At 56.4% G+C, this 13942-nt stretch overlaps 1 protein-coding gene across 1 annotated transcript in view; it reads right to left on the reverse strand.

Annotated features, from left to right (window-relative positions):
* Nucleotides 1-13942, reverse strand: part of ABTB2 (ankyrin repeat and BTB domain containing 2) — a 171677-nt gene that overhangs the window by 33692 nt on the left and 124043 nt on the right. The window contains exons 2-3 of the mRNA XM_045825464.1: nt 10757-10903; nt 4369-4582 (exon numbers count right to left, since the gene is read on the reverse strand). Coding sequence (XP_045681420.1) covers nt 4369-4582; nt 10757-10903 — 361 coding nt within the window. The remainder of the gene's footprint in view (nt 1-4368; nt 4583-10756; nt 10904-13942) is intronic.

Here is a 13942-nt window from a genome sequence, read left to right on the forward strand (position 1 = left end):
TCCCTATTCCAGGACGACAATGACCGAGGAGGCATCCTCCACCTGGGATGCTCTCCCAGCTCCCCATCCCTCGGCCTGCAGGCACGCCTGGGAAGGGCAGCAGTCAGCCAGAAGGCGGTCCACGCTCCTCCAGACTTGGGGGCAGGAGGCTCCTCCCTCTCCCTGGGTAACCCCGATCTCCAGCAAGTTCTTTCACTTTCTGAGCTTGGTCTCGGGTGACGACACACCCTGCAGGGCAGCAGCTGTGACTCACCCTGCCTTTGAGACCCTGCCTTGTGCCTCGCTGGTGCCCGTGATGCACAGCTTCCACAAGAAAGGCATCTTGGGAGGGTGCCGGGAGGTTCCAGCTGAGAGGCTCTCCCTGGGTGGCCAGGGAGGCTTCCTGGGAGAGCAGAGGCAGGTGGGGCTGGAACGGCCCTGGAGGAGGTGGCCCCAAATACTGGGACACACCCAGGTCGCCTTAGAGCTTTAGAACCAGGTCTCAGCAGCTGGGTGGGCAAGCTGTAGCCTGGGATGTTGAAAGGCATGCCAGTGAACCAGGGACCTGGTTCGAATCCCTGCCCAGACACTTAGCAGCTGGATGTCCCCCCACCTTATGCCTTCATTTGAAACATCAGGTAGTGCTGGCACTTGCCTCGCTGGTTTGGTATGGGGCCCAAAAGAAACAGAGGTAGGCAGAAATGCCCTTCATAGGTGTTACCTCACTTCTTGCCCTCGATGGGCTCACTTAGCCCCATTTCACAGGTGAGGAGTCTGAGGCACGGAGGGGCCTCTGCTCCAATGCCTGTGCCTGGCTCACAGGAGCAGAAGGTGGCAGTACGTTACAGAGCCTTCGTGTCCCCTGCAAAGCTGTTCCCCTTGCCACCCTGAGCTCCCCTGTTTCTCCAACTCCCTGCCCCCACCACCTCCCCTCCCAGACCCAGAGCAGGAGGCTCTGGGGGGAAGGGCCCCTTAAGGAGGGATGCTAAAGACCGAGGAGCGCAGAGGCAGCACGTGGCTCAGCAGGGAACATCGCGATGAGCTTCACAAGAAGGATGAACACATGCCCCACCCCTTAGCAGCTCGGATGTGGTCACGCAGCTGCCGACTAGAAGGAGGAAGGGTAACTTCCTCAAAGCAGAAACCTGTGAACACAGGCTTGCATGGCCCCGTGAAGGGTGCTGTGTGACCAAACCCATGCCCCCAAACTGCCCTCCTCAGCCCACATGTGCAAGGCCGTGGAAGAGACCCGGTAATCCCCAAACCACCAAGTCCCCAAACAGAGGTGTCCGGGGCCACACACCTGAAATCAGACGCTCTGACCGATTCTGGCTGGGGACCTGGCACCCCCACTCCTGACATGGGACAGAGGGAGGAAATGAAGGGAAGGGAAGGGGAAGAGACAGATACACACACACACCCAGGCTCACAGAAGCACAGCTCCGTCACCCTGGAGCACCGGCAAACTCCAGCCACTTTGTGTACCCGGGTCCCCCCAGATCTCTGGGGAGGAGCCTGGAGCGGCATAGAGCATATGGTCAATATACTGTAATCGCAATATTACTGTGTTGGGAGGATGCTAGACCCATCGAGGTGATGGCTTCGTAAGGTGTGTGAATGTCTAATCACTGTGCTGTATACCTGAAGTGAACATCATATCGTAGGTCAACTGTGATTGGAAAAAAAGGCTGTCAGCGTGGTGGTGCCTTGAGGGCGCGTGCGGACCAGCCTGCTGTCCTGCGTCAGCTCAGTGGCCTCCAGGAAGGGGCAGACAGGCTCTCCGGGACCTGCCCCGTCAGAGCGAGTTCAAGCACGGCAGCATCCGTTTCTGCAGCCGGGAATCAGGCTCCCGGGGGGCTGCCGGGCCGCCTGTAGGCCTGGGTGTCCTTAGGGTGTCCGCCTGTTAGTGCCCAAGTCTGAAATGTGGGGATTCTTTTTTCCTAACGGCAGTTTCCCATTTCCCATGTGTCTGATACTCACTGGAAATGGTTCATGGGACGAAGGCTCTGCTGCCCATTTCTTTGTGCCACAGACAATGTGGCTTTCAAATAAAGTGATATCGAAACACGTATGTGTGTTCTGTTACCATTTGAGCTCAGCTGCTACCGACAAGCAACTCAGGCCCTCCAGAAACCCCGATGTTATGTTCTAGAGCACTGGGGACAGGAGCCCTCCCGGGAGGGATGCCAGAGGGCAGCCACAGAGACCTTGTCGGGGTTCCGTACACAGTGGCCTCGGAAGGGCACTGCCCTGGCCTGCCCCACGGCCGGCAGCCACGGCCACAGCCGGCTGGCCAAGCAGCCCAGCCCAGGGCAGCAGGTCCAAGGAAGGCTCCAGGTCCTCTTCTCCCAGCCACCTTTGCTTGGGGAGCCAGGCCTTGGGGACCGCACCAAACAATGAGCAGGCCACCTCCTCCGCCCCACCACACACGGTTTTCCTTGCTCTTTCCCCTCCGCAGCCAACCCCAGCAACCACAACAATTTCTTCACAAAGCAGAAACAGCTGGGCTCAGGGTTTGTGCTCTGGTTTCGCCTCGCTGCTAGATGCTTCCTTCAGAAATCTCGGGGCCTCCCCCTGATGCCCTCCTGCTCTGTGTCGGGCCCAGAGCGACCCTCCTCGGTCCTGGAAATGCCGTCCACGTCCCAGAGGAATAAGGCAATGACAACCTGATAGTGACACCACTGATAATAACATTGGGGGCAGCATGTACTAGGAATCTACTGCATGTATGTGCTGGGCCACTGCTGCTTCATGCCTCATGTGACGACAGACAGCACATGTAGTGGTTATGAGAAGGGCCCATGTGGCCTTGGCAAGTTACCGAATCTCTGCCTCCACTTACTCATCTGCAAAACGGGGCCGCGAAGAGCATCCGTTTCCCGGCAGTTTGCATTGGATGGACTAACACACGTCAAGTGCTCAGCACAGTGCCTAGCACACAGTAAACGCTCGGCAAATGTCGACTGTTACTGTTTAATCCTTACAACAGCCTCACTCCCACCCCACACGTACAGCCAAGGAAGCAGAGGCTCCGGGAGGTCGGAACCTTGCACGAACGTCTCAAGGTTCACAAACGCCAGAGGTGCTGTCTGTGCCCGGCCACCTGACTCCTCCCCCCCAGCCGCCAGTCTGACACACGTCTGCAGGACAGCCACTGTGGTCGCGCTGGCCGTTTTTACGAACTGGGCTGCAGAAATCTATCTTTGTGCCTTTGTTTTCTCCGACTGCGGAGGCACCCGAGGAGTGGGCCTGGCCATGGAGTGGGCGTGAGGTCCAGGAAGTCGCTGAGACTCAACGCTACCCGACGACAGTGGGCAGCTGGAGCGGGGGGACTGGGAAGGCGTCGGCACTATCTGTACCAGGTCCTCGATCACCCGCTTTCACGACGGGCACAGAAACCCTCAGGCTCTCTGCCTCTCCGGGCCCTGCAGCTGGTGCGGTGCAAGCAGACGGGGCCCCTCAACCAAAGGTGAGTCTTTCCCACTTCCGGGACCTTCACGCACACAATTCTCGAGTCCACGGACAGACCCTGCCTTGGGTGGCCACGTGGTGGCCTCCAGGTGAGACTCATGCCAGCGAATATGGTGCTATGGAAAAGCTATGAAAACCTCATCCTCTCTAGGCAGAAAAATGTAGAAGGTGGCTCTCTGAGAGACCTGTTAGAAAAGGCAGCTGTCCCTGGGCAGACGTGGCCCCGTGGGTGCGCACGCCGCTCAGCCCCTCGCCGGGCCCCTCGTGCAGAGCGCAGCCTGCGTGTGCACCTGCTCTGGGCGGCCCTGCCCCAGGTGGGAGGGCTGCAGGCCTGTAGAGAAAACGCTAGACCGGGAGTCAGCAGGCCTGGATCCTGGGGCTGTTTGACCACTAACCTGCTGGAGGTCGAATAGCCAGCCAGGACCACAGTGTCTCATCTGAAAATGAGTGGATGGGGCAAAAATGTGCCTACGATCCCTGACCATGACATCACTGTTGTCAAAAGAGGTGACAGCGACCTCTGGCCTAACTGCTTTTCCTCAGAGCATCAGCTCACTTGCTTCTCACTACCACCCTTCCAGGTGGGTGGGTGTGAGTGTCTCATTTTACGAAAGAGGCAGCTGATTTCTCGAGAGCCCGAGAAGTGAGCACTGGAGCTGGCAAACCCGAGACAGAGGCCAAAGCCCACGTCCTGAGCCTCAGTGGCTGCCCGCCACCGCAGCCCGGGTGAAACGATCCCACCGCATTCCTGGGCCAGGCCTTCTTCATCCGCGTCCCCAGCCCGTCCCGTGACAGCCGCCTCCTCACAGGCAGGAAGGCCGGTGCCAGGGGACTTTTCTCACCCTGCCCCTCAGTCAGTCAGTCAACACGCACGGGTCGCCTGTCCCACCAGATGTGCAGCCCATATGAGATCCCTACCGCTCATTGTTCAGGGCCATTCGTGGGGGGTCCAGGTTGGGGTTCTCCATGGACTCCATCTGTGGGCAGCGCAGGAAGTAGTAGAGTGTGTGGAGGGCGTCGGGGGACCAGGTGATGGGCTGGGGTGGCTGGCGGGCCTGCCGTGCGGGACTGGAGCCGGGGCACAGCGGGTGGCGCCCCTGCATGTGGTGCATGGCTCGGGAAACCAGGTCACCTGGAGGGGAGAGCAGAAGGGAGGGAGGGAGAGAAACAGAAAACAGTCTGAGTTCACAGTCGCGTTTTTCCCAGACAGCATTAGTGAAGCCTCGCCTTAGTAATTACTATTTACCCGGTGCCGTGCAGGCAGGCGGAGGCGGGGACTGTCACCTAGAACACAACAGCCACTTAGTTTCCCTTTCACTTCCAGGCTCGCCCTAGTAGCTGAATGAAGCGTGGGGAGGGCCCACCTCCTGCAGAACCTAGGCTAACGTGGTTTCCTTTGCGACACCCCACTCTCTCCACCACCCACGCAGGCCTCTCCCCAGCTCTTCTCCCAGTCTCTCACTCTTCCCTGTGCTGCCGCGTGCAAAGGCCCAGGTGCTTTGGCAGACAGGCTACCTGAAACCCCATCACGCCAAGCAAAACCACCACTACCACCATCCACTGAGCGCTACAGGCTTGGCGTTCACTTCCCTAGAAAGAGGATCTAACTCAAGCCTCCTAATGCCGAGGGCCAGGTGTTATCCCCATTTTACAGATGAAGAAACTGAGGCCTATCCAGTAAACAAATACTGACCCCCTATGTTTCCCTGGTCACAGGAAGGCTGTGGTGCACATGGGTTGAGTTAACTAGTCACGGACAGGGGGCTGGTCAATGGTAGAGTCTCCATTGGAATCCAGGCCTATTTGACTCCAAAGTCTATGAACTGAGCCATGACCTTGGCTGTGGCCTGTGCTACTGAAGCCTGTGGGGTCCTCAGGGCCCCACATCCTGTGCTGTGTTTCTGCCCAAGTCAGGCTTTTCAATATCCCCCTAGGCTGGGCAGGAAACGTCCCATCATTGTGTGAGGCCACAATGCTGAGAAAGGATGGGGAAGCAGCCCCAGCACCTGCGGGCCCCTCTGTGCTAGGCAAAGCGGCGCCTGGGCATCCTCCTCAGGCCTGGGAACTCGGGGGGCCTCCCCAGTGGGCCAGCCTCCCCCATCTGGATATGGCTGACCCCAAGGGAGGAGAAAGAAGCAGATTTTAATTAGGCAAGTGAAGTGTCCTTCAATGTATGGCCGAACCAAATCACTCATTTATTCCGTGTACCTTCGTTCTACGGCTTCTGTGAGTCTGGCGCTTGTTCCCCTGGGCCCCTGGCACCCTGCACTGGGCCCACTGCTCCACAGGTGCTCAGTGCACACTTAGAGATGAAGAAGCAGCCTCCTACCTTCCTTCCGTTTTAAAAATACAACATCTGGTGGGGCCTGACTGGAGCTCATTAGCTGCCCAGCTCTCACACGACAGCCACAGCGGTGGAGGTTGGCTTCTAAGTCGGGACCCTGACACCGCTGGACCTGGAGATCTCCATGGGGACAGTGCCCCTGGGCCCCCTGCCACAGGTCCTCACTCCCTGCCACCCCTCGCCCCTGAAGCGGCCCTAGAAATGCTCAGAACGCTCGCCCCTGCAGCGGCTCCCGGATGTCTGGGTGCCTCCTGGCAAACCCCGGGGCCAAGGGGGTTGTGGGCGGTGAGCTACTGACACCGGCTTCCACCCAGAGACTCTGATTTACTTGGTCGGGACAGGCCCTGGGCACTGCGCTTTGTTAAAGGTCCCCCGGTGAATCAGCCGGGTCCGAGAATCACCAGGTGAGCGGGGAAGAGCACAGACCGCAGGGTCAGACACGCCTGCTCCCTCCAGCCCGTGGGCCTTCCACGGGTTACTGGTCAGGGCCTTGGTTTCTCATCTGCAAACTGGGAACAATCACATCTAACCTGAAAACCGTGAGGGTGCCAATAAATAGTAAGTGTGAGCACTCAACATCACGCTCGGCACAGAGGGAGTACTGGATAAAGGTTAAGTATAGCGCCATTGTGGGTGCTGTCCTGTTATTATTATTACTCTGTCCTACGGGCCACCTCCTGTGCTGCTCTTCCTGCCGGGACCTCTGCCTGCGATGGGGCTGCCTCACAGTTCCCGGGACAGGAGTCCCAGCCCTGCCCTTGGGCTCCAGGGCGGCAGAAACTGGTGTCACCGCCCCCGCCAGCCCGCCTCAGCACAGCTAGCTGCACAGCTGGGCTGGCTGCAGTGAGTTGAACCCCCGCTCCCGCTTCCCCAGGTCTCCATGCCCTCACCGTAGGCAGGACCCCAGGGTGGAGAAGACAAAGAGCCTGCGATCGCATCGAAGAGGAATCTTGTTGAAATACCATTTCCAGGGCAGACACACTAGACGTCATCATCATGAATGATATTTGTGATTGCCTTGTTGTTATTGGTGTAGAGTCCTCTGACCGCACAGGCAGAATGTAGGCAAAAAAAAAAAATCCAGAGAGAAATGGGGGTACCTCTTCAGGGTTCCCTAATGGGGAGTCAGGCACAGAGAGGCCTTCGGAAGGTTCGGGAAAACCACGGAGGCAGCAGAGCGGCAGCTGGAGACAGCGTCCTCGGACTCTGGGCCCCGCGCCCGGCTGCACACTGTCGGTCTCTCTCAAAGACACACACGCCTCTGGGCAGCCCCGACCAGGCGTCTCTCACACACGGCTCTGCAGCCCTCCCTTCTGGCCCGAGAAGGCCGCTCGCTTGGGCTGCTCCCCCAGAGCGACTTTCCTCCCGGCCACCTTGGCTTTTCTAGGCTTTGCCACAGACATGAAAGGATGGGCAAAGTCTCATTCAGTCTTTGCAACTGCCCCTTGAGGGAGGCATTTCCATGTTACAGATGGGGAAGCCGGCTCACAGAAGTTGATGATTTGTCCCAGCTGCACGACTAGTAAGGGAACCAGCCGGGACTTGAACCGGGGACCCTGTGTCCCAGCCACTTGCTCTGGGCTGTTGCGCCTCTTCTACTTAAAGTGTGGTCTGTGCACAGGGACAGGTCTGCAAACTGTTATCGGTTCCTAACAAGTTAATTTTAGAAATTCCAGAGGTTAAAGAACTCCCACAGCAACGTCTATCTAATCTAATAATAAAAAACTGGCTTGCATTTTACATATCGTACATGCCTTTTATTGCACTTTTCTAGACACTTATTTTTATTGTGTTTTATTAAAGTTTCAGTCTGCCTCAGAGTGTGGGGGGCGGGGTAGATAGACTCCCCAGCCATCAGCTAAAATCCCCGTGGCCCAGACCGGGCTGTGCTCTTGCGTTAGCACAGGTGGATGCTCAGCGCTGCTTCTGGACAATTCTTGCTCTTGAGAATCACTGGATCCTAAGCTGGGTGAAACCTCAGTCTGAAGCCCAGAAACACCCACAAGCATGAAAAACAAGTCCTCGCTGCTTGTTAATCACAAGAGCCTTGATCAGAGATGCTACGGGTTTCGCTCTGCTCTGTCCAACCCTCATTATGTGCCGTCACATAAAACCAGCAGAGAGTCTGCAATCCAGCGCGCTTTCTTCAACATGAGGCGTACACCATCTGGGTGCCTTTAAAGAGAAGGGTTTTGTTTTGTTTACTTCTTGTTCCCTCCCATTTACACTGGCATGGGGAGAGAGGGACAGAGACTAATTCGAGTGCCCAAGCTCCCTGTGCAGTGGGACCTGATGCAAGAAAGAAACTTCTTGACCTACCTGGCAGGCTGGTCTTGGCACGGCGCAGGGAGTTAATGCATGGTAAACCCGGGGTAAAGTTTTAGGTACAAGGGGCCCGGTGCCAAGTATCACTAACCTCATTAAGTTCTTTAGTCTTGGAGAAAAAACCTGCAGTATCTGCCTCCACCTGGCCTCCTCCCTTCGCAGTGGGTGGACAAAAGCCCTGGTTTCGGAGCCCGGGAGCTGGGGCAGCTTGTGCAAGACACAGCCTCTCTGGCTGTCAGTGAAGAGATGCTACGGGGCTGCTTCTTTCCTTTGCCCCGAGGAGTAGCCGGGCCAGGACGTGGACCGATCCCATGAGGGTTCTAGGAGGCATGCACTGGATAGTAGAGAAGTCATTCCTTCTAACTAACGCACACACACACACACCCGTGCATGCGCACGCGGCAGCTGGCACTGTTCTAATCACTAGGGATCCAGGACAGCAGGGGACCAAACAGACAGAGCCTCTATTCTCCTGAAGCTGACAGCTCTCGTCAGATGAGAGGGTTGACAAACTATTTACATGTGAATATATGATAAATATCACTGGGTGATCAGTGCTTTGAAAAAAAAACCAAAGCCACACGAGAAGAGAGAAAGGAATGAGACTCGGGTGCTCGTTTACATGAGGTGCTCAGGGAAGGCCTGTCTAATACCGTTTCATTTGGGCAGGGGCTTGAAGAAGGTGGAAGACCAACATACTGGAGCACGTGGGGGGAAAGGTCACAGGCACGGGGACCAGCCGGTGCAAAGGCCCTGGGCGGGGGGAGGTGCTCGGCCAGGGGGCCGGGGTGGCTGAAGCACAGTTGTGAGGTGATGGAGCCAGATCGTATATTCCACCCTGGGCTCTGGGGAGGATACTGGATTCCACTGAGGGAGCTGGGAGGCCACAGCAGGGATGGAGGGGACATGGAGCAGATGAGTGACATCATCCAGTGTGTGTTTTACGTGGCCCTGGTTTGGGCCGAACTGGTAGCCGTGGAGGTGGTGAAAGGGGCAAACTAAAACCTGGTAGAACCAACGGGGCTCTGTCTGTGGGCTGAATGGTAAGGACAAGCCTTCGGCGCAGGAAAGTTTCTGCATGCTCCCCTCGGCCTGGCTGTGGATTGTAAGGGACACAGAGGCCTCCGCGGGAAAAGACAGAGGACCAGATCCCGGGGTCCACACCCGCTGCCCTGAATGCTGGTGGCAGGGCTGCGAGCTGCGGCGAGGAAGCCCTCAGTGTGTCCCACGTGCAAAAGAGCTCTGCTCGCACCAGCATGTCGGGAGGCAGCCTGCACTCTGACTCTTCTGGCTGTGTGACTTGGGGAAATCACTTCTCTTCTCTGAGACTCAGTGTCCTCATCAGGACACACCTCTCTGAGTTGTGTGAGCAATACATGAGGTCATGTGAGTGAGGTGCTTCATCTGGTGCCTTGCACACAGTAGGCACTCAATGTTCAAAATGCAAAATAAAAACAACGTGCTTTCCAACTGAGGGCACCCTCCACTGCTCTCAGGCAGGAGAGCTTACCCAGCACAGGCTGTGCTTGGCCCCAGACACACCCCACTGTCCAGGAGACATCTGTCAGGGTTGGAGATCAAGCCACACACTGAGCCTACTTCCTGCAGTGTCCCTCAAGGGGCAGGGGACCCAGGTGGCCATCCTGCAACCCCCCCGGGGAGACAGAGAGCCAGAAGTCTGGCCTTCTCTCCCAGCCCCAACACTGATCTGCTCTGAGACCTTGAACCAGGCACTTTTGTTTCCTATCTGGGAAGGAGCGGCGGGGAGGGGAGAATGAAAGGAGGAAGCTGTATCCTAAAGGAAAAGAAAGGTTTGCCATTCACTGTTCAGGGGCCAGAAAACTCACAGAAATTAACAACTGGAAAAGGCTGGAGCAGAGTGAAACTCTATCTGTCTCCATCCTGTGTGCTGCGACCCCTGGATGTGCGGCCGCCCTCTGCCGGGTGGTCTCATGACACAGTGAGGGAGAACCAAGGAGGAAGAACGTGCAGTCTGATTTCTCACATAACTGGGTAATGCGAGCGAGAGACCAGGAGGTGCACGGGATTTCTTGCTTCCTAATGGGCTCTTTTGAAGCAGCCGTCCGGTGGTAATGACCTAGACCAAGGCGTCTCCAGCTGTGTTGCACAGAGCCCTACAGTCCTGGGAAACGCCCTCCTTCCACCAAAGCAGCTGTTTTTATGTTCCTTTTTCTATGTTGAGGTTTCAGGAGTGCTTTTTTTCAAGGAGGAATACTGGCTGTGAATGCACAACTTTTTTAGCCAGGCAGGTAAAATAAACGAATGCAACAGGCCAGCTCTAAGGTAACGAGGTATGTGACAGTGCAGGCGACACATGTTTGTCTGCTTAGCTGTTACACAGCCCCGTGGCTGGCAAGCAGGAGATGGGCACAGTGTCACCAGATTATCTGATTTTTCACGAGAAACCAGGAATACAGACTCGTGTGCGATTAAGTCCACATGCTGGCCACACCGCACAGGTCTGTGGGCCACGAGTCTGCAGCCTCCGGCCTGGAAGGCTCGAGCTTTCAGAGGCGGCAAGAAGTGTGAAGGTGGCGCAGGCTGCAATCCAGAAGACGACCTCTTTCTCCCGTCCCCCCACCCCGAGAGCCCGCTGGCTGTGGAGGCCACACTCACTCAGCTCGGAGATGCTCCCCACGCAGGTGGCCAGGAGGGACTGCTCCAGGGTGCGGAGCTCCAGCTGGGCGTAGGCGTCGGCTCGCTCGTCCTGGCCCAGCGACCCGCCGTTGTAGGGACTGAAGTATGCCGGGAGGGAGAGGACGCCTGTGGGGAGACAAGGCAGACAGGTCACCGCAGGAAGGAAGCAAAGCTCTTGGTAGAGCAGGGTGAGCAGGCAAATGCCGAGGCTCTGCTGGAGGACGGCCGACGCCTCACCGTGGACAGTGCTGCGGGCCCAGACCGAGGACTGGCCCACAGGTGGAGACCGTCCTTCCTTGGAGCTGCATCAGGAACTGGCCTACTGAGGCTTGTGGGCCATACAAGAATTCATTCCCTCCTTCGCGCCTTCATTAGCCGAGTATTTGGAGGGTCTCTCTCAGCCCAGGCACTGTGTGACACTCAGGGTAGGGGGATGAGGGCACAAAGATACCTGGCCCTGTCTTCACACAGCTCAGGGGACAGCTGTGTCAGACGTAATCCTCCACCTGACACCTCCACCTGTCAGCCCAAAGGACACCACCCCCCTGCCCCAGGCCTCTCAGTTCCTATGCGGCCCCTTTCCTTCTTCAAGCCACCGAGGGACTGGGACGAACCCCAGAGAAAGAGATGCTGCCCCCACCCCTCCAAGAAGGGGACACGTCTCAGCCATTGGCCAAGTCCAATTAGTGTTTTTCATTAGCACTTTCGAGGCGGAGGAACAGAGCTGTCGGCATCAATCCCAAATTGACAGCCTGTGAATTTCTCCAACTCACTGTGTGGCTTCTTAGAAAGCACCAGAAAAGCAAAATCAGACTGGCTTAAAATTACACGTTGGTTCTTAAGAGCATGTGGTCACAGAGATTCCCAACTTTGGGTAGCTGCTGTTTCTTTGATCAATGCCTCTTTGTCCACACACCCCAAATGTTTTTTCCCCCCTACGGAAAATACCCACAGGAACGTAATCAGTCCATTTGGAGAAAAATCTCTTAAAATTCCTTGAGATAACCAGAGGCCCCTGGGATGTGGCCTGGCGAGGGTGAGAATTCCTTGTTGTCCTGAACACGGAAATGTCACAAGGATGACGCCAGCCATGGAGGGTGTAGGAGAGCGGTTCAAACAGTGTCTTGGAGCCGGGACACCTGGGTTTAGGGTTCTGGCTCTGTCGCTCAAACCAGCAGTGGGATCTTGGGCAAATTACTTCCATTCTCTGCGCCTCCGATTCCTCGTGTGTTAACTAGAGATAAGGAAAGCATGCAGCTCGGAGTGCAGCCGAGGTGAACTGAGGCGCTAGATGTCAATGTGTAAACCATGCGTGTGTGGCTCCGAGCAGGGGGTTGCTCTGTTGGGAGGGGCAGCTATTAGTTTTACTCTGTGCTGGGAATGCAGACTTCCTTCACACGATCTCATTGTTCTTTCAACCAGGTAGGCACTGCTACCTCCATTTGAGATACTGGGAGGCCTGAAGAACTTGTGAAATTAAGTAGCAGGAGCTACGGTTCGATTCTGGGTCTGACGGACTCTAGACCATGGCCACGTAACCCTTTGAAAGCCCAGACCCAAGGGACGACCACCAGGCTCACCTACGGCTCTCCCGGCGTGGTGGCTTGTGCATGTGACAGCACAGCGGCATTATGACTGCCCGTTCCAGCCACAGAAGCCCCGGGGCTGAGCCTGGCGTGTTTCTCTTTCTGGGGGCAAACGCATGCGGCAGCCCTCCTCCTGCCCAGGTCCTGACCACTCTGTAGGTTCAGCCGGCGGTCAGCCCTGCCCTCCTAGCCTGCCCTCCCCTTGACCCAGGCTCCCCGCCCTCCCTGCTGCCTTACTGCAGCCGGGCACTGCCTTGGTGGGGCTGAGGCCTGCCACCCACACCCCCCCATTCTTCTTTGCCCACTTTGATGGCAGTGGCCCCTCCCATCACAACCGGCTCACTGATTTGGCAAAGCACCGCATCAAAGCACTTCCTCAAAGCTGCTTTCAGTGAGAGGAGGAGGAGGGCATGACGGGGTTCCCCCTGCCCTATTCCCCAAAGCACAAACCCTCCCTGACAGCTGTGTACCCACTGGGACAAGCTGGGGACATGAAAAGAAGCAAAACCAGAGAGAACATCACACACACACACACACACACACACACACACACACACACACACGCTGGAATCCACAGATGGCCCAAACTCTTGGGAGAGTTTCTGCACAGCTACGGGTCCCATGGCGGGCCTGGCTCCTCCTCTTCTCTCCGTTATGAATGTACAGAAACAACACGGGGGACAGGTGGATCAAATTTGCAGCGCTTAGGGGGCAAGGCCATAGGAAATTCAGCCGATTTGTCAAAGGATTCCCAGGGAGAAATATTGTGTCAATGGATCCAGTAACGGGAGCTGGCAGCTCCATTAATAATCGTTCCCATGTTCCCAGTCATCACCCACCCAAAGGGACATTCACTTAATTCTGTGGCAAAGGTAATTACGAACCTCATGTAGATAACAGTGTTTGATAGTAATACCGCTCTTGCATAGCACCTTTGCCTTGAACAGGCTTTTCACATGGAGTAATTGATTCTTCCACTGAGAGAGGGAGGGCAGTCACCATGATGGACAGCCGCATCACCAATGATGCTATTACTGAGGCTGTTTGTGCGATGCCTGTTCATACCCATCTTACAGACGAGAACTCCAAGGCCCCCAAAGTTACATGATTGTCCTCGGTCACTGAGGGTCAGAAAAGAAAACGGCATTCATTCTAACTTCGGCCATCCCGTCCTTTTGTTAAACTGCACTGGGGATATTTGCAAGAAGAGGGTTTCCTCGGGGGCCTGTGTTTTGATAGGAGGACATTCCAAGACCCAGAAATACGACTTTCCTTCCAGTGGGTCCCCAGGCACCTCCCGCCGAGGTCCCTGAGGGTCTGCCCTGCGACCCTGCAGACGGAGGGCCGTGCCTTCCTGTTCCCTCCCATCTTTCCAGAACGCGGTTCCACAGCCTGTCTTCCAAATCTGCCCCTGAAGAAAGCATTTTCTCTGCCAATCAAAATTCTTCTCTCTCCCACATAAGCCCGTTTCTCAGAAGTTCTCACTGGAGATGGAAAATATTTGCTTTTAATCCTCTCAACACCTCGAGGCCGTCTTTGTGCTGCACAACTTCCCAGCCTTATGATATGGACCCAGGGA

Source organism: Phyllostomus hastatus, unplaced genomic scaffold (genome assembly GCF_019186645.2).
Source record: "Phyllostomus hastatus isolate PE091 unplaced genomic scaffold, TTU_PhHast_1.1 phas_scaffold_585, whole genome shotgun sequence".
Lineage (NCBI taxonomy): Eukaryota > Metazoa > Chordata > Mammalia > Chiroptera > Phyllostomidae > Phyllostomus > Phyllostomus hastatus.